The following is a 25886-nucleotide window of genomic DNA, read 5'->3' as shown; positions in this document are numbered from 1 at the left end:
AATAGATGTATATATATATTACTATGTATTTATAAATATATATTACTAGAAAAAAACAATATTTCTCATTTCATAACATTCATTTTTATTAATACATATACATATATATGTATATATATTTTTACATTCAAATTAATAATTAAATTTTAATATAATAAATGAGAGGAGAATAATTAATAATATAAATATCAAAACATTAATATTATTCTCTTACTCATATTTTAATAATTTTTATACAAATTTGAATTAAAAAAATTATTTTGACTTATTTTTCTATATTAATAATTATAATTCTTATGAAGATATTTGTACGAAAATTTGATTTATAAATTTTTACTTTTCTTGTACAATATTTTGTACTTACCTATATTATATAACTATAATTACATAAAAATTACAGTAAAATGTATATATATTGAAATATTACTAATAACAATAGTATCTACAATGTAATACCTAGTGTACAATAAAAATGAAATATATTTATATGTACATATTCTATTTTAAACACACATACATATGCTATATTTTTCTATAAAGCATATCTGAATTTTGTAAAGATACATGAATATTTCAAATACTACACGACTTATACATCTATTAAATTAATATTTATTTGTGTAATTATATATAGCAAAAAAAAAAAATGATAATGGAATATTTCTATATTATACGCAAATATTTATCATATTTTTGTTTTTCTTTTCATTTTGAAAAACTATAGTTTTATCATCATTCTTTTTTAGGAAGTTATTAAATAGTAACTTAAGAATGTAAATCAAGCTGCTTCATCATTACTTCCACTAAGTATACGTGTATTATGATAATTTCGTTTGGTTCCATATGCTCCTGAATGTTGAGTTTCATAAATTTTTCGATTTTCTAAATAACGACGGTAATTATTTTCGCGCTTTCTTCGTTGTTCTTCTGCTTGTTGTCTTAATTTTTCTGGATTCATATGCGTCGTCACCATATGCCTTGTCAATGAACTCATGAATTTATACGTGATACCACATACATCGCAAGATAGTATTTCTTCGTTTGCTCCTTGCTAAAATTTATACATAAAAAAAATTTAATTTAATTATTAAAAAAATTTGAAAATTGTTTTTTTTATTTTTAAGATAAACTATTATATAAATTCCTTAATTTATATAATTTATACAATTTATATTTATATAGTACGTACAAATTGCAGAAAATATGAAAGAAATGGCAAAAGATATATGACAATATTTTCTTTTCTTATGAAACTCGAATGATTTAAACATTAAGATCGTATTTATCATACGTACTTGTTGATGTACCATCATATGTCTCTGCAAATTGTTCAATCTGTTGAACTCTCGACCACAAACATTACAGTCAAATTTTTTATCAGGATCATGATATTTTTTATGTAGACTCAGATCAGTTGCATGTAAGAATGACTTATGACATACATCGCATGTGTGGGTCCGCTGATCACCAGCCAAATGTGACTGCTCGTGTTTAACCAAACTAGCTTTATCTACGAAACGACGACCGCAGTAAATGCATGGAAGAGGTCGAGATTGTGAATTATGAAGCGTTAAATGACGACGTAGAGCGGTAGATGTTGGAAAGTTTTTATGACATTCGAGGCACTGAAATGGTCGATCACCAGTATGAGTCTTTCTATGACGAGCTAAAGAATTTTGATCTGGATATCTAAAATATAAATAAAAGAATTAATTATCTTTAAAATTACATTTTAAAAAAATTACAAATTTAATTGTTACTTGTAAAAAATTAACCTTTTAGGACACAAATCACATGGAAAATTCCTTGTTGTAATATCTTCTTCACGAGCATGTTTCAATCTATTATGTCGAAGTAATTGAAGTGATGTTTTAAAATTTTTATTACAGATATCACATTTTAAATTATCTGTTGTTGGTATAATCACTTGTGTTCTTTTTTGTCCATGTTCATCTTCAGATATTATTAAAGATATAGTTACAGTATTGTCTTCATTATCAAGATCAGCAGCAGACATTATAGAATTCTAAAAAATAAAACAAAAATAAAAAAATGCTTTCAATATATTTTAGAAATTATTAAAAATACCTGTTTATTGTTATGAGTAGATTTGAATTCATTATCTGGCATAGAGTAAGATTCTTCTTCCATTTTTCTAGCATTCTGTTGAGATTTAATTTGTGATTCTTTACTTTCAGAATCATTACTATTTTCTGCAATAGCATAATGTCCATCTTCAGTTAAATATACTGGTTGTAAAGTTCCAGTTTCATCTTTATAGTATAATTGACCATCTTCATCTTCATGTAAAAATATTTGATTCTAAAATTGAAGAAAAAATTTATTTGATTATTTGAAATTAAGAAAAATAAAACAAGATATAAAGTTTAATCAAACATTTAATTTTATATTAATACCTGAGAATTTTCTTTTTCTTGATTTTGATTAGAATCTGAATTATTTGTTTCCCATACTTGTTCCTCATTTTCTATTACTGCAGTATCATAAGAATATTGTTCATTATCATCTACTGTCTGTGCAACATATAATGTTTCTATATTATCAGCTTCATAATAAATTGTTCCTCCAATTGGTATAGTATTTTCATCTAATTGTTCCATCTAAAAATAAAATTATTATTTTCACAAATAGTATTTATTATAATGACTATAATTAAGTAATACAAACCTTAATATAATGAGCATCTGAAAGTTTATCTGGTTGCAATGTTTTCATTGAACTTTGCTTTTTTGTACCAAGTACAGTGTATAATAAATTATTTTCAACATTTTTCACAATTTCATGACTTACATTATTATCAATATTTTCATCATTCATATTATTTTCAAACTCCTGATTTAATTTACATTTTTCTATTCTATCCAAAGATTCTGTATTGTCCCTAAATTCTGATTTATTTGTTTGTAATGGTAAAGAAATTGTTTGATTATTTACATATTTTTTATCACAACTCAATATTCTTTGTCCTTGCAAAGATTCTGTACAATGATTTAATGTATTTGAATTATGTTCAAAGTTTAATTCAAATTGACATTCTTCTTCTTCCATATCTTCATCTTGCCAATCCTCATGTACATCATATGCTATAAGTTGTTTATTATTATGTTTATCATACTGATTTTTCTTTTCATATACTTTTTCAGATTGTGTCTTGAAGACTGAATTGTTTTCATCAAAAGCATAACTTTCCATTTCTGTTTTAATATTAGCATTTTTGTTTTCAATAAAAGTAATTTCATCTTGTGGTATTTCTTCTTTATCTTCTTCTATTTCTTCTATTATTTCTATAATTTCTTCTATTTCTGTTCCTACAGAGTCTTCTGTAGTTTCTGATTCTACTATAACATTTTCACCATTGATAGCATGTTTTAATACTTCCATCACGTCTTTATCATCATTAATATCTATTGTATCAAGTATTTCATGTGACAATTCCATAATATGTGTTTTTAAATGTTGGCCAAAAAGTATATTGCTTAAAAAAACATATACTATTTATATTTATTAAATATATTACATTACAAAAATCTTAAAAAAAATATTATTTATTATTTTTAATAGAATTTTATAATTTTACTTATATATAAATATATTCGTTTTATATTAAAAAAAATGAATATTAATATTAATTTCTATTAATTTTATATAGTAAAATTATACAAAAAATTAAAGAAAAAATTGTATTAATATGTATACAATTTATTACAATAATTATATAAATTTAATTTATACAATTTTTTACAATTAAGATGTACCTTTTTAAAGAGTATATAAATCTTATAAATAATATATATATAATAATATATATAATCTTATAAATAGAAAAAATATTTTATTATTCATTATTTCTTTTTATATATAAAAAGTATATCTATAAATTTTTTATAATTATATATTTTTTTAATCACATAAAGGAAAATAATATATTAAAGAAAAAATATAATTCGGTTGTTCACATTTATTCGTTTTTAAATTGATTTACACGGACATTTAGATATTCTGTATTATGCATGTATTATGCACATACTTGTTAGATGTATACATTCTTTGAAGTAGTATTATGTTTAAAAAAAAAGAGGATTTGTATATAAGAAAATCATTCAAAGTATTGGAATAAAGATTAGTATTTTATATATGACAAGAGATACGCGGTTCACCAGTCGGTACGAAAATGTCTTGCGTCTTGCATTTATCAACGGATAGCAAAATGGCTACAAAACGGCAACGATTATCTCTTTAAAAAGATACATGTTAATATATTAAAATGTTAAAAATCTCATTTAAGAAATAAATAAATATACACACAATTTTATTCACTCTACCTGTGTCAAAATGTTGAAATGTCTAAGCGAAGAGGGAAAAAATTGTTTTTGCTCGGTCGATACGCGTTAATGTAATATTTCTCTCTATATTTCCTCAGTAAGCAAGTGACGCCACCTTAAACATCCCAAAGATATATCTTTATCTTCGTCAAAATAGGTTGCGTCAGTTGCATTCGTAAATAGACTGGTTTAAACATTACGAACAGAAATTCTTTTGATTGGTCAGTTGCTCTGAATGAATATTTAAGAAATTTTATTTAAATTTTAAGAATTTTAAAAATTTATATTTTTTCTTTTAAGTTATATTTATTCCATAATATTTATTGTAAATTATTTTTTTAAAAAATTTTTTTCTAAAAAAAATTATTATGTAAAAAAATATGTTTTAAAAGAATTTATTTTTTCAAAGATATTTAAAATATTTTATACATATATCAGCAGAAAAACAAAAAATTAGAACAAATATATATAATTTTCGATATGGAAATTATATTTAATATAATTATAATATTATAAATTATATTCAATGTATAAGAAAATACCTTTATGTTCTAAAATACGACATAACATAATATTTATTAAATGTAAACATTTTGTAGAAATATTTATATATTTTTTTATGATTTATTTAATATTATTTTAAATTTATATATATACTATTTTATTTCTTAATATATATATTTCTTTTTTATTATTATTATTATTATTTATCCTTTGAATAATTACTTTATAACATTAAAGAAAATTCAATATAAAAATAGCAAAGAATAATAATTTTGAATAATTATTATAGAATAATATTATTATAAATGATTTAATTTTTTTTTATAGTATATCAATTTTATATAAAATTAAAAATAAAATCATTTCACTATTTTTAAAATTGAGAAAATGATTAAATAATACTAAATAATATTATATCAAATGAAAACATTATTAAAATTTATGTTATATTTATAATACAAGATATTAAAAAATAACAATAGCACTTTTATAATAAATTTCAAATAATTAGAGCATATATATGAATTTTATTACATAAATACAGTGTTTATTAAAACCATTATCGTGAAGGTTACGTGTTGTGTCATTCAATCAAATTTCGTAAAAATGTGGTTTTATTTTTTATTTGCTATTCTTACAACATTTGATTTTGCGATGGCTTCATCGAGTTTTGATTTTGGAGATACTGTAGCATTGATTCTTGGATTAATTATTGGAATCATTGGATTTTTTGCCTGTATGGGTACTTATGCACGTCATCGAAATCGTATGGAAACAATGACATAAAAATAAATACTCCAAAATTTAAAAAATAGTAAGTATATATTATTTCTAATTATTTTACAATAACTAAAAATTATGAAAATATTTCAACGTTGTTTAGATTAGAAATTTTTGATTAAATGGTAAAATGAAAAATATTCATAATTTATATTTTTAAAGATTAATAATTCTATTATTTTTATGATAAGATTTTATGCTTTATAAATTTAGTATATAAACTTCTTTTTTAAAGAACAAAGAATTTTTAATAAAATTGTTATTAATAGAATTTTAATAAATTTTTTGGCAAATCATATTTATATTTTTATATATATTCTTATATACCAAATATCAAAATATTTTCTATTTTAATTATTTTATATAGTTCATTAGTAACTTATCTTATTTTAATTACAGACTATTCAATGTTTATAAAAAATTAAAATATATACAGTAAATGATAAATAAAATACTTTTTGATGATAAAAGTAATTTTGAATTACATTTATGATATATAATAAGATATTTTTATGTATTATTATAATATAATTATTAAATAAATTTTTATAAAAATAATAATGATACATAAATATGTATCAGAATATTTATTAAAAATATTATATCATTAAAAATATATTATTTTTAAATTTTTTTTTTAATTTTTATATGTAACAAGTGATATAAATGTATTTAACAATATACACATAAAAAGATTGTAATATTTTAAAATGATTATATAATATAGAAAAATATTATTTATAGTACATGCAATACTAATTAAAAAAATTATGTATTGTTGTCTACATAATATATTCATAAATTTCACAAATATACAATGTTAATTAACATCATAAACTACATTTTGATGTAATTATTTTTCAAGTAAGGAATGGAAGATAATATTCTGAGCACAATTATTTAAATTATTCCAGTTTGATTAATTAATTAATTGATTATTTGAAATCGCAAAACAACAGTTCATAACAACAGAATTTCTATGTATCTCTATTACAACTTCTTTTCATTATATGATATAACGAAAAATTTTAATTAATTTTGTTATTTTTTGTAATTTTTTTGAATGCTGATGCATATCTAATCAGTCTTTACAAAATTTCTTATAGAATTTCACACAACATAGCTTACATAAATTTTTGAAGCATGTATGAACTTATATACTAGTTAGCATAGGAAAGCTCTTTGATTATTTTTTCTTAAACATCTTTCACATTTCTTATTATAAGCAAAGTAATTAAATATTAATATAAGATATTTTAGAAAATAATTAAAACTTTGTTTTTTTAAAAATCTTTTTTTTTTTGTATATTTTACTTAATGAATTTAAAATTTTTGTATAAAGATATTTTAAATATAGATAACTTTAATTAATTATATTATCCAAGATAAAGACTTTGTTTTTTTTTCATTTGAAATTTGATAAAGTAAAATATTTTATTATACAGTACAACAAACATCTGTTTTTCACAATTGCATTTCTAAAATATCAAATGATATATTTATGTGCTTAAAACAATATATATGTAATACAGCTTATATGTATGTATGTATATACATATGTACATACATACATACATGTGTTGTATCAATCAACAAATTGTTTATATATACTTGTAATTAATTATATGAATTTATTAAATAAATTAAATAATTTTAATAAATTAGTTCATTAAATTCTGATCCATCAATATGTACTAATTTTTGTGTATGTACTAATTTTATGTATGATTTTTGTAAATGTAGCAAAATATGATATACTTGTTCTTTTCGTCATATTTTCTGAAAAATATATAGTAATACCTAAGTCTGAATGTACTAAGTTCAATTCCATCAAGTTAGATGCCATATTGGTAGAAAAGAATTATGATGAATTCATATTATTGATTTTTTCACATGTAACAGTGCTGTTTGGTATTCTTTGGTAAAACAATAAAAATGTTTTACAAAAATTCACTCCAATTATATAATCATTATAATAATTATATATAATTAAAATCACATTGTATATAATATATTTGCAAAAAAGAGATCTATTTTAATGCTATTAATGAAATAATATTCATTTCTATTGTCTTATTTTATTCATTTCAATGAAATTCTCATTCAATGAATAAATTTGAAAAATTAGAAATTAATTTTTACCAAACTATATCACTGTAAATTATTATATTTAAACATAATTTATTTTCGAAATTTTATACTGAGTTTTTATTAAATATAGGAGCTATATTGAAAGCCAATCCACCTATCAGTAAATGAATAATATGTACATTTAGTATTACATGTTATGCATTTTTTTTTTTTGAGTATTATCTAATAAATTTATTTAAAAGTAACTATATAAAAATAATTGCAATATATTTCCATAAGAAATACATACAATTATCTATATTATAATGTTTCGTTCAACAATTACATGAATTTATTACTAGGTGGATTAACTGAATTTACAGATTGAATAATAATTCTTTTTTTGAAGAATAGATTAATAAAATTATAATATAAAACATAAAAATAAAACAAGTATAAAACAATTGAGTGAAATTATATATATCATGATTAAGCAATAAATTGAAGATTACAAAAAAAATTTCATGTTTAATTTCAAAATAGTTTTCAAAATTTTAATACTGATAATAATAAATTCATGCTCAAAGCAGTAGTAAATCGCAACATTAAAAGCGATACAAACTGCAATTATTAGAACGAAGTAAAAATAACATTATAATCATTAATAAACAATAATAATATTTGTAATTATACAAATAAGCTATTCTTAACTATATTGCAAAATGCAATATGTGATAGCACAGATAAAAATTTAAAATATATTTCTTGGGATATAATGCAAATATTAAATTATTTTTTATATATTATTAAAATATGTATGTATGAATTTCATACCTAAGTCATGTTTCTATTGAGCTTTCTTTTTTAAATTAGATTCTCAATATTTGTGATGATTATCATTATTTTTTTTAAAGATATGATTTGATTACCGAAATTAAAGTACTAAATTAATCAAATTTCTAAAATATATAAAGGAATGGATTGTACAAAACATACTATAAATGAAATGCCAATAAGTAAAATAAACTGATAAATTAAATATACTGTAATAAAAATATTGACAATTGAATCTAAAAGATAATAGTTGATATAATATTAGATAAGATATATGAAACTGCTAACTAGTAACACATGACTTTTTTTTTTTAATTGAAGTAGGTAAAATCGCTAGAAATACATTAAAGCATAACAGTGACTATATTAATCAATTTCTTCTCTGTTTAATTCCTGTACTCTCATACATGCACACACGACATACATTCTCTCTTCAAAGCATTCAGTATACATTAACAATTATACATATATATCGAGCAGAATGGCTCTATGCCATTATTTGTAAGACTAGCTGAGGCCTGTACTAATGTGGACTGTGCTAATGAATTGAGAGCGGAAAAGGTCTTTTAATAAGCATTTTTACTAAAGAAGAATATTTACTACAATAAAGAATAAGCACAGTACATGTAAAGGCCTCTATCCTCAATTTCAATATTTTATTTCTTTTTCTTTTTTTTTTTGTCCAGAATTTTCGTTCATTCAAAATATTCTTCATGTATGAATTAAGTGTTTTAATATTTGCTGCTAAGCATATATCAAATAATTAATATCATGCTCACGCAAAGACATCGAGAATATTTTAAATTACAAATGGATGTTACAATAACGAATACATCCTAAATACTTTCATTCGCATCTCCCTGCATATATATCCACGAGAACAAGGATAGTAGTATGTATTAGCAAAACTATAATAAAATAACAATCATAATAATGCATAATTTCGTACTAGTAGATAAAGAGCAACACGTTTAAATAAAGAATGTATTACGGAAATGAATAAATCGAAAAATGACCATAATTTGCTGAAGATTAGGTTATTGATCAATATGGGAAGGAGGAGCTGTTGAATTGTCAACATTTGCAGTATGCAAAGATTCTGTTGGTGGTGTACCATCATGGGAATTCCCTATATGTGGAGTAGCCGGAGTAGCTGGCTGAGATTGAGATGTTCCACCTGGAGGAGCATATATTAGGCGATAGCCAGCTGGTAAAAAGAAACCACCATGTGATGTACAACTGAATGTTTGAAAATTTGGTAATGTTTGATTTTCATGATATTGGATATAATTTCCGCTTCCTGTTGAACTTGATATTGGTATAGGTGTAACTAACGATCCAGTAGAAGATACAGCGATATTTGTTCCATCCGGTAATATAGGTGTGAATTGATATTGCGCTGAATTTATAATTGCCGGATTATGTGCTGAGTCAAGAGATTCTGCAATTTCACTTGTATAACTACTAGATTGCTGAGTAGACACGTTTTGAATAGTTTCAGAAGGCACTACTGGAATTGGAATAACATAAGCATGTGGTATTCCAGTTGCCGCCTGCTGTGGTTGTAGTTGTAAAGGAGTTTGCTTCAATTTTTGCATAGCTAATCGTAATGTTTCATCAGTATCTGGATAATTATTTGGAGCTTTTTGTAAAGGAGTTTGAGGATTTGTATTAAACATTAAATATTCTTCTGTACCTGAAAGTCTACTTTGTCCTGTTAGGAAAAAATGTTATGTGATTATGAAAAAAATATAATAATTAAAATGAAATATATCAAATATTTCAAATAAAAACTAATTACTAACCTGCCACATTAGTAGCAACGGTATGATAAAGCACTGGATGATGTTGATGATGATGCTGATGAAGTGCACTTGCTTGTTGTTGTTGTTGAATTAATAGTTGCAATTGATGTTGCTGAAATCGTTCTAATTCTTCTCTATGTCTTTTTTGTAATGTTTCTAATTCCATAGTTTGTCTGTATAAAAATAAAATTAAAATTTTTAATTATCATAAAATTATAATATTAAATTTTGTAAAAATAAACCTACTTTTTTATTAGTAATTGATATTCTTCACTTGGTGTTAATGTCCAAAATCGTTCATCTTTTTCCGATTGCTATAAACAATAAACAATAATGTTTGGTTAATAATACAAATATTTCAAGAAATTGAAAAAATATAACTTTTATTAAAACATTTATATTTACTTCTATAACAGGAGCATTAATAGGTTGAGTAACTTGCGTAGGAGGAAGAGAATTCTCACGACTATGAATTATTTGTACTGATGTTCCTGTAATTTGTAAACATTTAATCTTTAAATATTTTTAAATGTATTTAATTCTTCAACAATTGATTTTATAATTTCTTACCCTGTGCATCATCTACATGATAAATCTTTGAATCTTCTACTTGATTTTTTGATATATCAATATGTTGTTGAGTTGATGTAGCAATATTACTAGGAGGACCTGCGACTTTGGAAACTACGAATCTTGATATTTTTCTAACTGGTTGTGTAGTATTAATTTTCTATTATAAAATTAGATAATTATTTTTTAATAATATTCATTATATACATTAAAATTTACTGTATATAAATATATTATATAGTACCTCAGTAACATTTTCTTGAGATTCTATTTGTATTGGAGTATTTGTATCGGAGCGTGATGTAATAACATTAGGAATAACATTAGCAACAGGCACAGCAGTTATAGGTGGAACGGTAGTTAATAAAGTTTGAGTATGTTGTAATGATGGTTGCATCTGAATAGAACCAACAACAGAAACAGGTGGTGTTAAAGGTTGTGGAGAAGCTGTTGATAAAATTGTGCCTCTATGATGAATTTTTGCTAATTCTTGTTCTAATTCTTGAAGACGAGATCCTGGTCTTTGCGTTCGAACTTTTATACTTTCTTTGCTGGGACTCATAGTTTCAGATCCTACAGGACCTCCTGGTGTTGGACTATCGAGAGAACAATCTACTTGCTAAAGAATAAAAAAATAAGAAAATTGTATATTTTTATATTATTATTTTAATTTTTAAATTATATAATTTAATAATTTAATAATATAGAATAAATATCGTTTAAATAAGAACACTTAAATCTCTGCATTATTTTTGATTTTGTAAAAAAATTTCATTAATAAAAAAAATTATTCAGTATAGTGGAAGAGCAATAACTGTAATATAATATTAATATTTTTTTATATTTTTTTATACTGCATAACTTTTATTAATATTTTTTTTATAAAATTAAAAATAGAATTTTTGAATTATAAAATATTATATATATATATATATATATATATATATGTATAATTCAAGATATATATCTTGAAAAATAGAATCACTATTTAAATGTTTTTATTTAAATCTTATCCTGTATATAATATTGCTAACTTACAGTTTGAGAAAGTGCAAGTTGATGAATTGTGCTTTCTTGAGTTAAAACAGAACTTTCGACATTTGTTGTAACATTTGAATCAGCCAAAGTTGTAGTAGATTGTATTGTAGTCTGAGGTGATAATGGACCCTATTATATATTTATTTATATTTTTTATTATTAATGCGATACATAAAAGAATGTAATTAAATTTTTATATTTTTAATAAATATTAATATATATTAATATATAATATTTAATAAATATTAATATTAATATATAATAATTAATATATATAAAATATAATTTTTAAATATATTAGATATATTATAGATATATATTAGAATTATTTATATTCTATTAATTTTTTATATTTTTAAAATTACTTACTATGTTATGTGTTGTTGAAATAGGCATGCCAATATTAACAAGTTTCTGTTGTAAAGAATGCATGTAAGCATCATATCCACCTATTATTTGATGATTATGAGGAGTAGCTGGATAACTTAAAGGTGGTGTCCCTACATTAAGTGCTTCGGACGGTTGACTTGTTAATTGAACAAGCTTTTGATGAAGATCTGCTATTGTTTGTGGACCTGTCCCACTAGTTCCAGTACTTGTATCTGAGACTTTATCTAAAGAATTCTGTTGACTAAGTTTTCGATGTTGTTGTTGTTGCTGCTGTTGTTGCTGTTGCAGTATTTGATTTTGTGTAAATAAGGTCGAATCTACAGATTCAACAATTGTATGTTCAGGAGTAACATCATGGCTAGAGTTTTCATTCTCCGATAGTAAAGGACAATCAGAACTTGTACGTCTAATATTAGATAAAATGAATTATTGCACAGAATATAGAAAATATATATATATATATATTATAAAATATTAATGCATATATTTTATACATACCCAACTAAATTGATCGTTTCTTGAGTTTCGGTTTCCGATATTTTTCCTGAGAATTGTTGATCGGGAAGCTTTAAATGAAACTGAGATTGATCAGAAACAGTAGAATTCTCAATATTTTGAGTATCTTGTATAATATGTTGTGGAATAGTTTGTTGCAGTTGTGATTGAACCTGTCTAATCGGTGCATTCTGTTGTATAATAGTTTGATTTGCAGGAGTAATCCATTTGTTCTGTGAAGTTAATGTATGAACTGCTACTCCTTGAAAATTTTGCTGTACCATTTGTAATTGAGGATCAATCTGATGAGTTGCATTCAATTGCATTGTTTGTTGTAACGGTATTTGAGCTTGATGACTTTGCTGTCCAATTTGAAATGTTTGTGAAATTCCTTGTTGCGTTATATTTGTTTGATAATTATGCGGTAATTGCGGTTGTATTTGTATTTGATTTGTTTCTGGTTGAATAGGTTGAAAATATTGCTCAGACTGAAGAGTAGGTTTATATTCGAGTACTGTAGTTCCTGGAATATTTACTGTTTGGTTTGGTTCGTGAGTAGTTAAACAATGAGGAGTTACAGATTTTGATTTTGGATTCGAAAGTATATTTGCTAGATTTTGTGCTAAATCTGGAAGTGTTGATGAAACTTCTTTTGTTTTAAGTATAACTTTAGGAGCAACTTCTGCACTAACAACTTGATGAACAGGAACTGAAACAGGTACAGATACATTTGTTGGAACATTTATTATATTTTGAGGAGTTGTTTGAAGCTGTTGAACTGGTTCTAAAACAGAATGTGATAAAGAAGTAATGTTTGATCCATCTTGTTGAGAAATAAATTGTACATGTTGCATTGATGAATTGGGTATAATAATAGATTGTTTCTTATCATCCGTAACACTAGCAGTTTCCGAAATTTGTGAATCTGTAGACATATTTGATGTTGTTGAAATATTCGAAATTCTACGATTTCTTTCATCTATAATTGCAGTTGGTTGTAATTGTGAAATAGCTCCAGAAAGAATTACATATTGTTGATGTTGTTGTGGTATTTGTTGAGGATGAAATTGTTGTAATGGTCGCTGAGTTTGTATTTGTCCCTGATGTTGATTTTCAGGTTGAATATGCATTTGCGTTAAATTTTGTTGTACAGTAATTTGTTGTTGCTGTAATAAAACATTACATTGTAAAGCTTGATTTTGATACTGTCCTTGTAAATTGATTCCACTCGATGAAACTTGAGTTGATAAATCTTTTTGCGATATAGCTAAGTTTTGGGGTATAGTTTGTTGAGTAGATTGTTGCAGTATTGGTGATCCTTGAATGATTACATTGTGTTGACTAGATTGTACAGCATTAACATTTTGCTGTATTTGTGACATTGGTGTAATTGTTTGTCCTTGTACAGCATTTTGAAGATTAACCGTTACCGGTTGTATTATTTGAACGTTTTCCACTTGTTCTGTGATACATTGAGGACTTTGTGTAATACTTTCAATATTACATTTTTCAGAAATTATAGCTTGTGCTTCTAAAACATTAACTTCTAAATCATCGTGTTTTATTTGTCCTTCTTCAATTGTATTTGATTGTGATAATGAATTTGATTGTGTTGCTAATGTATTAGATTTATCTATATTTTCTACAGTATTAGATCCGTCTTCTTCATTTTTAATTATTTTCTGTTCAACTACAGGACTAACTAAAAAACGAGAGATTTTTCGCGTTGGAGGTGCAGTTAACGTAGCTATTTCTAGAGATGAAGGATCAGATTGAGTTTCTTTACTCGTTTCCTTTTCTTGTTCAATTATATCTTGAACAGATTCTTTAAATTTTTCGCTTATTTGATTTATAGCTAAATCATGTATTTGACTTTGAGTGTATGTTATAGAAGATTTAGCAGTTTCATCTTTAAGTACGTGATGTATATCTTGTAAAGTTGTATCCGTGGTTGTTACAGTAACTATGGTTTCTTGAGTTGGATCAGTAGGATCGCTTGGTAAATTAGTCGGCGTTAATGTATCTGTATTTTGTGTGGAGGTAGATGATCTTCTGGATGCCTCAGCTGACGTATTTTCAGGACCCATTTGACTATCAGGTGTTTGTACATTTTGCTGTTTATCCGTAGAGGTGGTACTCGTAATATGAGAAAGAATTTGATCAATTGGCAACAATTTCGTAGGTGTAGAAGTGTTGGAAGTTTCGTCTCTCTGAAATTATACAATAATTAATTATCTAGCTATCAAAATTCTTTTTTATCATAAAATAATTATAATGCACATAAATAAAATAAAGTATTAGCATAAATAAAATAATTATTGCAAAATATAGTTATATATACTAATTACAAAATATATTTAAATCGAATTACAAAAAGAAAAACACAAATTGATTTTTAATAATAAATGTACATGTTTTAATGATATTAATAAATCTATTTAAATAAATATTATTTTGTTCATATTTAGACAATATCATAATTTACATTTTAATCGTTTTTTTATATTTTATAAAAACTTATATATAAAACTTTTTTAAATATAATACTTTTTGTATTATAAAACTATAATATCAAATTAATTTTTATAAAAAAATCGATTTTTTTGAAAAATTTTTAAATAAAAATTAAATGTTAATAATTAATAAAATTAAAATATAAAACATGTTCTAACATTTAATTACGTTACATTATATGAATTGTCTGTGGAACAAATTTAATAATATGCAAAAAATATTGTTATATGATATTGTTGTACTAAAAGATACACAAATGTCCGAACACAATGTATCATGAATCAAAAAGGATGCACAAATGCCCACGATTATATAATGAAATATAGGAAACAGGGAAAGGTACAGCGGGGACGATGAACTCACCGAACGGTGTCTACGATGGACTTTGTACGACGATCGGTGGCTGCTTTGACGAGTTAGCGAGCCATGTCTCACCTGCTGCGTCCAAAACGATATATACCAATTATACGTTGGAGGTATACTCTTGCATTTTTTATGAGGTCACAAGATGTACATTTTGAGCATAATCACAATGTTATTTTAATATAAAATATAAGAAATATGATTCTATTATTTTGGAAAAAGAACTTACAAGACGTAAAATAGTCCTATGATATACATTATGGACTTTTGTGTATCAGAATTTTAAATAAGAACTGATAACATTAATATAATACAATATTTATATTAAAAATTTTTATTTTAAGATTTATTTTTATTTGTTTGTTTTTTTAAAGAAAGAATATTTTTTTTGATAATTTACTAGTTTCATATATTATATTTATAATATATTAATATAAAATAAATTAGAAAAACGAAAAGAAAATCATTACCTTAGCTGTATCAAGACTGTGGTCACGATCTCTAGGTCTACGACTTGTAACAGGACTACCACCAGCAGATTGATCTGGTGGACCATGTGCTACTAAAGGTAAAGTTCGTGTAGGATCCAAACGTAATTGTTTAACGATATCTTCTATTAATTCAATGAATGTTTCACATTGAGATTGCGGTAATAAATTTTCAGCAACCTGAAAACAAAAAAAAAAAAAAATAATATAAAGTAACAATAATGATATATAAAATTTTATCAAATTTTAACCAAATTGTTAATTTTTGTTAATTTACCAAATTGTTAGCAATGTCAGTAGGCACCATATCATCTCTATCGAATTTAAATGTCACAGTTTTTTGTTTGCTAGTATCTAATTGACATTCAACAGTCATTGATTGACTTTCATTATTGCTTACAGACAAAACTGTTAATTTGATACCCGGTTTTTTGCGTTTTGTACCAGATCTTTTCACTCTAGATCTTTCAGATGAAGTAACATTATCAATATTTTCTTGTGTTATTCTATATGAAAAATAAAATATATAATTAGATATTTGATCAATAAATAATCATATTTGAGAAATGACTAAAATTTTATAAATTTACCCTTCATTTGGCACTGTTGTTTGCGATGTAGTATTTATATTAGTCAAATTAGAGATATTTCCTTGATCTTGAATATTAGAAGATACATCTGATGGTAAAGATTGTACAGAATCCATTGTATCTTGCTTAGATAAGGATGATCTATCGGTGTTAGAACATTGTTCTGTATTTGATATAAAATGCTGTTGATGTTGAGATGTTGTATTTGATTGCGCGGAAATACTGGATATGGGTACAGAAGTAGGAATATTAGAATTTTGCGAATATTGCATTTGAACTAAAACATTCTGTTGAGGTTGATGTCCACTATTTGTAATTAATGTAGACGTATTTTGCACATTTGGTATTGTTGAAGTTATTGTATTTTGAATATGAGTCGATGACGATGTACTTTGAATATTTATACCAGATGGCACAGATGCTTGAACTTGTCCTGCTTGTTGTTGTATATATGGTTGTGAAGTTGGAGGTGCAGTGTTCTGAGAGATATTTGAATGAGAATACATTTGAGGTGTAGGTTGATTAGATGATAAAATTTCGACATGACCAGAAGAATTTGAGCTAGTATATGAATGATACATTTGTTGAGATATATTTTGTTGGTACATTGGCTGTGTATTATATCCTGAAGTTCCTGTTGTATTTTGCTGATAGTACTGCTGATTTTGAACTGCCGGAGAAGTCACTGAATGTGAATGTACTTGCTGAACATGTTGCATTTGTGGTTGAGAATATTGCACTTGTTGAGGTTGTTGTATTTGCTGATGTTGCATGTGTTGCGGTTGTGATAAAATTTGTATTTGTGGTTGTATTTGTTGTTGTATCTGATGACTCATTTGTTGTGGTACATTCATTTGATTCAATTGTATATATTGTTGTTGCTGATGTAAATGTTGTTGCTGTTGCATTTGTTGAGTTACTTGAGGAAATTGTGATTGAGTCTGTACAGTTTGAGGAGTGGAACATTGTGAAGAAGTAGCAGTTAAATTTTGTGAAACATGTTGGGAAAACTGTTGTTGCTGTTGTTGCTGCTGCTGTTGATACTGTTGTTGCAACTGTTGTTGATATTGTTGTTGTTGATACTGCACCTGTTGTTGTGAAACCTGAGATACTTGTTGTATTTGTTGTGCTTGTTGTGGCTGAACAACAGATGTTTGTTGTTGTATCAATGGTTGTTGTTGAACTAATTGAACTTGTTGTGGTTGTAAATTATGCTGCTGAGTTTGTTGTGCAGCAGTTTGCATTTGTTGTTGTTGCTGCAAAGGTATTTGATTTTGTTGCAATTGCATTTGTACTTGATTTTGCATTTGAATGCCCATATTTGATTGCATCTGTTGTTGCTGTTGTTGCAATTGCATTTGTTGGAGTAATAATTGTTGCTGTAATAAATTTTCAGTGGTTGTATTAGTATTATCCGCTTCTCTATCTAGACGTTCCTTTTCTTCTTTGGCCTTACGTTCTTCTCTCTCTCGTAATAAAGTGCTAATTTGTGATTTTAACATTTTTGTCACAGCCTTAACATCTTCTTCGAGTATAAGGCTAGATTTAGCCATTTCTGAGGCTACTTCTTCTGCATTATCAGTTTGAATGTCAAAATCAAACTGTATCGCTTCATTTTCTTTATGCTTATTAGTACGTTTTTTAGGATCTAACACTCGAAGTCTGAATTCAACACGTGACAGTTCCGCATCTGCTACGGCTGAATCTCTCGAAACCATTTCTAATTTCAATCCGACATCATCCGCAAAAAATTCATGATTTAAAAGATCTTTAACTAGAGGCCGCTCTTCTTTTTTTAAACGAATACACATTTCTATAATTTCGCGTACTTCTGGATTTTCTACCTTGTCATAACTTTGTGGTTTTACACCCTGTATATAACATAATATAATTATTTTTTAATATGTTATTTGATATATCAAATAAAAATAAATACAAAAAGAAAAAAAATTTAATAAATAAATGAAAAATAATACAAACTATAATACGATAATAATTCATTAGTTAAAAATTAATGAATTTTACATAATATTATTTTTTATATTATTAATTATATTTATATTTTGTTACTAATTAAAATCAATTAATTTACCGATACTACGCGTTTATATATTTGTGCTGGTCCAGTACATTCCGAATATGGATATTCACTAGTAGCCATTTCAAGCATACACATTCCAAACGCATAAACATCAACAGATTCATCATAATGTTCTTCATACATTTCTGGTGCCATAAATTCAGGCGTTCCAATAACGCTTTTTGCAAAACTTCGATTTTTAAGAGTAGCAAGTCCTAAATCACCAATTTTTACGCTTCCTGTCGTACCAGTAATAAAAATATTGTCACATTTTAAATCACGATGAATAATTGGTGGTGATCTTGAATGCAAAAAACTAAGGCCTTTTAAAATTTGTCGACACCAAGACTTCACTACTTTTGGATTAATTTTTTTAAAGCGTCTTAGATACCTATATGAAATTGTATATAATTTAAATATAATAATAAAAATTTCATAAATATTTAAATTTAAAAATTTACGTTTTTAATGTTCCTGAAGTCATAAGCTCAGTGACTAATACAATATATTTTCTTCGTGTAAGAGTAACTTCCCAATAGTCATAAAATCTAACAATATTTGGATGTTGTAATCCTTTCAACATTTCTGCTTCTTCTCGAAATCTTAATCTTTCTGTCTTGTTTAATTTTTTTTCCTAAAAAAAAAAAAAATTATAATTGTATTAAACGTATTTAAAAATTATACAAATATTTAATTATATTTTACTAACTTGTAATTCACACCAAGCAACAGCTACACCAGTTTGAGTATCGAGTCCTCTATATACTGTTTTAAAACTGCCTCTACCGATTTCTTCTTCAAATTTTAAAAATCTACCATCTGGTGAAATACCTATAGCTTTTTCTTCATCATCATCATCTTCAACTGTTTGCACTTTAACTTTCATCAATAAATTTCGTACTTCTTCCATAGCCATAGTTTTCTGCGTTAATTTTTCATCTGCTTTAAAATTTTCATCAAGTAAGGGACCAATAAATCCTTCTACTGTTTCTTCTTGCACAACTTCTTTCTCTTTTTCTTCTTTCATCATTTTAGTTTTATCTTGCATATTTGCATCTTTGACATTCTCCATATCTGTATCTAAAGGTGGTACTTTTCCTAATTTACTTAGAGATTCATGAAGTGCCTGAGCAGCAACAATATCGCTAATACTAGTGCCGTTATCATCTTCATCATATATTGTCACTTCTTCTACGTCTCTTTGCGTATCTATATCCTTAATTTCAGTTTCTACAATTTCTTCAGACACTTTTGATGTTACAAATCTCGAGGATTTTATTACTTCCTCATTTTGTTGCATATTTTTTTTATCATCAATCATATTTTTGTCAGAATTTTTAGCTAAATTTTCATTCTCTGCAATATTTATGGATTTTGACTCATCATTAGATATTTTTCGTTTTGTTTTTTCATTATTTTTATTAACTGAAGCTGAACTTATAGAACTATCTGCAGACATATTTATATCTATATTCTTTTCCATATTTGTTTCTTTTAAATTTTTACTGTTTTGTTGCTCAATAATTTTTTCTGCAACATATTTATTTTTGGATTTTATAGTTTTACCATCACTATTATTGCATTTCGAATTTATAGAAGAAGTTGAAAATATTTTTTGTTTATTTTGTGCACTTATTTCTTCTTCAATACAATTTATCGATAATTTTTTTGTAATATTCGAAGTCTTAGAGAATTCGAAACATTCTGATGTTGAAGTTTTTTGTTTATTAGAATCTGATTCCTTTTTATCTGTGTTTAATAACAAAGTAGCACTTTCTTCGCTAATATTGCATTCCATATTCGTTTCATCTTCATCCGACTTTTTTAACTTTAATCGACTAATTGGTGTTGATGGTGTAGAACTGGATCCTGCATATAAATTTCATAGTAAAATTTATAGAATCTTTTGAAAAAAATTATAATTAAAAAAATAAATAATACCTGGTACATTGAACACATTTTCCGTTGCTGTAATAGCTTCCTCTGCATCGCTAAAACTGCGTTCATTTTCATGATCTAAAGATGGTGAATTAAGATTCCGAGAAATTGATTTTTCAGAAATTCGTAATGTAGATAAAATTTTCTTTTTAGAAGAAGGTGAAGTACTGGTGATTCCGTTACTTGTAATAGATAATGAATCTGTATTATGATCAATCCTTTGTGTTCGTACTTGTTTTTTGCAAATTGTTGTAGAGGAACGACTAATATTTGATGTCTAAGAAAATTAATAAATATATAACTTAAATTCACATAATATTTATTTATTTATTATTTATGGAATATTTTGTTTTTTAATATACCTTTCTATCTCCAGGACTATGGGCACTAGTGCCAGCTTGAGAAACAATAGATAATTTTCTTTGGCGTTTATGATGTGTATGGTTATGGATCCTTTGAGTAGTTACAACTGAACAAGGACCTCCTTCTTGAGAGGCTAAGTGGCCCACTGCCAAACTAATCCCACCCTGATTTCCACCTCCACTGGCCACCAGTTTTGGACATAAACTTGACAGGCCACTTCCGCCTGAGGATTGTTGTCTATTTGTCTCATACCTAAAACGTGATTGAAAATACTATATCATATTTTTTTTAGAAATTGCAATTTTCTTTTAATTAAAATCGTTCTTTTAAATATTTTCTTTGATTAAAAGAATATTTTATATTTAAATCATATAATCATATTATATTTTATATTAATTTAAATACAAACTATATAGAAAGCATTTATTTACTTTATGATATAATATAAAATATATGTTATAATATAAAACAATAGCAAAAAATATAAATTATATATAATAATATGCTATTATTTATAAACATGATAAAAAAAATGATATGAAAAAATTACACACATGCACATACATTTTTCAATCAAATATTTTTTATTATATAACTATGAAGAATAATAAATTAAGAAATTAATATTTAGCTCCATCTGTACTAAATGTACATGCTTGATATGAAATTATTAAATAATATCAAAGTATTATATATGATATTTTGAAGTACTATTTAATCTTAAAATGAGATGGAAATATGAAAAATATAGTATAAATAAATAAAATTTATGATATTGATAATACTTTTATAAAATAAAAAGCTAAATTAATAACTGTTAATAAGATATTATTTTACCAATGTTTTATTTAATGATTGAATGATATTAGATGCTAATTCAATAGTTTTATATTGCAGTATAACAATAAGGTAAATCATATTACTAACCTTTGAATACCTACAAAATTTCATACTTGAAGTTCAGGGTCAGTAATTCTGAAAATATATTGGAATTTATATTTTCATATATTTTTTTTTAATGAAATTTTTTAATTTTATTTAATAAAAATTTCTTATTAGATTTTATAGTACTTCAACATTCTAGCTAGTTTTTAAGATGTTAAATAATATAATTAATATACTTTATACTTTATTAACAAAATCTAAATGTTAATAAATAATATTATGAATAGTATAATATTTATAATTAATATTATTTTTTTAATATCTATATTCATAGGTATTCTTTTTTTAGGAATTGTAATAATTTTAATAAAATTATGTACATCTATAGCACCGATGAGATAAATAAAAAGATTTTGTGCATATGTGCAATTTTATTATAAAATATTATTATATATTTTTTTATAATCAATAATTTAAAAATTAAAATTTAATATTATGTGAATTTTATTATAATCATGTGTTTAGAACTATATATTTTAAAAAAATATTTTTGGAAATCAAATATTTAATTTTTAATAAATAGAATAATCTGTAAAATAGTATAATATTACAAATACTTATTATAAATTGCATTCCAAATTAAAACATAAATATATGTTAGACAATGTAATCAAATTAAAAAGTGAGTTACAGCAAAGAAATTAAATGACAGAAGATAAAAAATGACAATGTAAGAAGCATGATTTTGATACAGACATCATTATACCTGTCCTGCCTACTGTGGCCAGATGAGAGGAATCCACGCACTGTATTGCCTATAGCTGCTCGCTTTTTAACTTCTTTTTTTCGTTCTCTGTACCCACCAGATCCAGTGTCCACTTGGTCTTGACGGGTATTTCTATCTCCCTGTAATATAATCCTGAACTTAATAACAAATGAATATATATAAAGATATTAATATTATATATATATATATATATATAATATATATATATATATGTATATATAATGAAAATTAACAAGATATAAAAAAATATATGTATATAAATTTAGAAATAATTTATTACCTTAATACTTAAAAGCTTTATATTTAAATTAGTACTTGTACTTGTTGGAACTGGACTTAGATCACACCTTATTCTTCTGTGTGATTTTTCAACAATTGGTGGATCTTCCTCTAATTCCAACTGATTTCCAATTGAAAAAGAACGACTCTGTGTTAACAAAATATCTTCTGTATTATGTTTTTGACTAGTGCCAACCGAACTCACTGCCTTGTTTTCATTGCAGCATCTCGGCATTGCACATAACCAACGTATGAAAAAGTGCTTTATAAAAATTCTGATCTTCTATTTTATATATATATATATAAAATATATATATATATATTTGTATATGTTGCTGTGTGTGCGTGTGTATGTGTGTGTATGTGTGTATTTGTTTGTCTATCTTCTTTTTTAATTTAAATTGGATAAAGATTTAATAAGAACTTTTAATATCATATTATTCACAAAGAAAACAGTGCATAGTATCTTTAATTAACTTTACTTTCAAACTATAAAATACTAGATGCATTTATGCAATGACAGAGTGTAGGTTCTTATATTCATCACAGATTTTTCCACCTTCAGTTATCAAATAAACTCTGTTACTTCAATTTCTTAATGAATATTTAATATCGAAGAAGTTAAATGATTCTGAAAACAAAAAGGATATTAATATTAATAATGATAATTATTATAAAAATATTAATAATAAATCCTTGAAATATTTATTTTTATATAAATAAATATAAATAAAAATTTCTATATATATAACATGCAAAATTCCATTTTATATTTTATTCATAAATAATTTTTAATTTCTCTTTAATACTTTTTGTAATAATTTTTATTTTTTAAAAAATAAAAAAATATTTAATTTTTAGAATTTGTTCTAATAAGTTATGATTATAAATTTTATATATTAAAATAATACATATTATATATTTTTATATATTAAAATAATTAAATTTAAAAAACTGTATATTTATTTTATTTATAAATTATAAATTTTTCATTATTGATGAACTAATAATAATATATATTTTCATTATTGGTGAAATAATAATATATATTTCTTATAATTTAAAAATAATTTAAAACTATTTCTTATGTATAAAAAAGTTATTGATCAAAATTTTTATATTATTTAAATTTTTTATACAATATCTTTAATAATAATCTTTAATATTAATAAAAAAATATATTTATTTTATTTATTATACATTATTATTTTAATAATTTTTTGAGTATTTATATCAAATTTGAATTAACATTTTTATTAGAATAAATTTATATTAAAAGATATATATTGTATATCATATATATACCATATGTTAAATAGATGAATGTTAAATACATGAATAATTTATAAATTATTTGTATAATGAATATATAGAAAAAAATCGAAGAAAATCAATTCTTTATTTACAAAAAAAAAAACTCAGAAGTATAGAAGAACATTGTGATTGAAATAGAATCCTATCAATAAACCTTGAATTAATCTATTTTACAGAGGGCAGAATTGCATGTATATGGGTCCTTCTTATGACATTATAATTCTTATTTTGCAAATGTTTGTATGACTGTACAAATTGTATAAATTTAGCAACATCAATAGCATAATGTTGACTATGTTGATTGCCAATAAATGTGAAGACAACCGATCTCAGAATTAATGTTTTAAATATATTAAGTGTTATGTACAAAAAATGTTATTATTTGTTAACAAATCGAAATATATTTCGCAATTTTTCAATAATATTATTGTGATAACTATTAATATTTAAATAAAGAAAATGAATATGATATAGAACAAAAAATTTACTTCGTTAATATTGCAGTATGTTGAAGCATCATGGAACAGTCACTTGAAAAATGTTGACAGTATATAGCAAGTAGTAGGTCTTACGTATATACTGTGATATACGTATCTCACGGACACTGTTGTACTGCATGCTGAGTACATGCGTATTAAGGGGTGAAGAGGAAGTACCACACACATATACCGCAAATCAAATAAATGCACACATTCGTATACGCGTATATAGTCAAGACACTAAGATAATGTGACATCTATCCCAAAAATATCGCATCAATGCATATTTTACACATTGTTCCACAGCAAATAGTTTTTAAATATATAAATAAATACGAATCTTTTCATTGTATAAGAACGTCATGAATTTATCCTAGATTTTTGACTGATAAAATATATCGGGAAGACCGCAAGTACTTGTCATGCGGAGATGCATGAATAACAATACCTACTTAAAGTTCTGGTTTCGCATAGAAATATAAGAAATTTGTTCGGATATCAATAGTTTCATTACCTCCGATATGGTTTCGGTCATATTAGCTTTGCGATGCACTGACAAACAGCACTCGTAATTCCTTAGTCAGCCGGTACTCACATTTGTGTTGCAGAAAATCACCCGACTACACCCAAATAACCACCATTTTTTTTCACTGAATAATGCGCACTCTTGCGGTGCTATGCGTTAGGTAGTGATCAAGTTATAAATTTATGCCGTGTACACAGAAAGCAGTATAAGTTATCATATAACATTAAATCGTGATTCATTGAAAATTGTTTTATAGGTTTTATTTCTTAACATACTAATCGAATATTTTATTAATTAATTTATCGTATATATATTAAAATTTATTTAGTAAATAAAAAATTACTTTATAACTGATTTATTTTATACATTGTAAAAAATTTTTCTTTATCACTTTATATAATTAAAATTCAATGCAACATGCATATTTACTTAAAATTTTTTATATAATAAA

General features: G+C 24.6%; 2 protein-coding genes and 1 long non-coding RNA gene across 13 annotated transcripts; 1 reads left to right on the top strand and 2 right to left on the bottom strand.

The window, feature by feature from the left end:
- Positions 1-8: 8 nt before the first annotated feature.
- On the bottom strand, positions 9-4465 carry LOC100869044 (uncharacterized). Of its 3 annotated transcripts, none has more exons than XM_003695914.4 (7): positions 4344-4465; positions 2689-3496; positions 2418-2621; positions 2089-2322; positions 1776-2026; positions 1296-1689; positions 9-1051 (listed from the first exon to the last, which is right to left on the bottom strand). In XM_003695914.4, the coding sequence occupies exons 2-7, from the start codon at positions 3457-3459 to the stop codon at positions 779-781; spliced, it is 2127 nt and encodes a 708-aa protein (XP_003695962.1). In that variant the 5' UTR covers positions 3460-3496; positions 4344-4465; the 3' UTR covers positions 9-778. The 3 variants fall into 3 exon arrangements, with proteins under 3 accessions (XP_003695962.1, XP_012345003.1, XP_086758513.1); XM_012489549.3 differs by having other exon boundaries at positions 1443-1689; XM_086902387.1 differs by having other exon boundaries at positions 2689-3512; positions 4344-4453.
- Positions 4466-4903: 438 nt separating this feature from the next.
- LOC105736135 (uncharacterized) lies at positions 4904-6185 on the top strand. The gene is made up of 2 exons (XR_001112456.3): positions 4904-5661; positions 6027-6185. It is a non-coding gene; the product is annotated as an uncharacterized LOC105736135 (long non-coding RNA).
- Positions 6186-8155: 1970 nt separating this feature from the next.
- Positions 8156-25561, bottom strand: Wnk (Wnk kinase). Of its 9 annotated transcripts, XM_086902381.1 has the most exons (22): positions 25424-25561; positions 23599-23747; positions 23118-23264; positions 22817-22956; positions 21165-21417; positions 20806-21079; positions 19574-20733; positions 19326-19498; positions 18877-19255; positions 16785-18655; positions 16472-16700; positions 16177-16374; positions 15707-15781; positions 12833-15039; positions 12314-12740; positions 11945-12073; positions 11151-11525; positions 10907-11066; positions 10742-10827; positions 10583-10650; positions 10337-10509; positions 8156-10245 (listed from the first exon to the last, which is right to left on the bottom strand). In XM_086902381.1, the coding sequence occupies exons 2-22, from the start codon at positions 23623-23625 to the stop codon at positions 9569-9571; spliced, it is 9228 nt and encodes a 3075-aa protein (XP_086758507.1). In that variant the 5' UTR covers positions 23626-23747; positions 25424-25561; the 3' UTR covers positions 8156-9568. The 9 variants fall into 9 exon arrangements, with proteins under 9 accessions (XP_086758507.1, XP_086758508.1, XP_086758511.1 ...); XM_086902382.1 differs by lacking the exon at positions 23599-23747 and having other exon boundaries at positions 25424-25553; XM_086902385.1 differs by lacking the exons at positions 23118-23264; positions 23599-23747 and having other exon boundaries at positions 22807-22956.
- Between the last annotated feature and the right edge of the window lie 325 nt (positions 25562-25886).

Source organism: Apis florea, unplaced genomic scaffold, assembly GCF_048593485.1.
Source record: "Apis florea isolate Af1SG1 unplaced genomic scaffold, ASM4859348v1 contig_2272_pilon, whole genome shotgun sequence".
In the NCBI taxonomy this organism is placed as follows: domain Eukaryota; kingdom Metazoa; phylum Arthropoda; class Insecta; order Hymenoptera; family Apidae; genus Apis; species Apis florea.
This window is presented reverse-complemented; position numbering and strand designations above follow the sequence as displayed.

Excerpts from the sequence above, each read along its gene's own strand:
- LOC100869044 (XM_003695914.4), bottom strand. The coding sequence starts at position 3,459 with ATGGAATTGTCACATGAAATACTTGATACAATAGATATTAATGATGAT. Across the intron at positions 2,323-2,417 it reads AAGAAAAAGAAAATTCTCAG|AATCAAATATTTTTACATGA; the intron begins GTATTAATATAA and ends CTTCAATTTTAG. Across the intron at positions 2,027-2,088 it reads CTACTCATAACAATAAACAG|AATTCTATAATGTCTGCTGC; the intron begins GTATTTTTAATA and ends TTTATTTTTTAG.
- Wnk (XM_086902378.1), bottom strand. The coding sequence starts at position 23,351 with ATGCCGAGATGCTGCAATGAAAACAAGGCAGTGAGTTCGGTTGGCACT. Across the intron at positions 19,499-19,573 it reads TTGCTTGGTGTGAATTACAA|GAAAAAAAATTAAACAAGAC; the intron begins GTTAGTAAAATA and ends TTTTTTTTTTAG. Across the intron at positions 18,656-18,876 it reads TATATAAACGCGTAGTATCG|GGTGTAAAACCACAAAGTTA; the intron begins GTAAATTAATTG and ends TGTTATATACAG.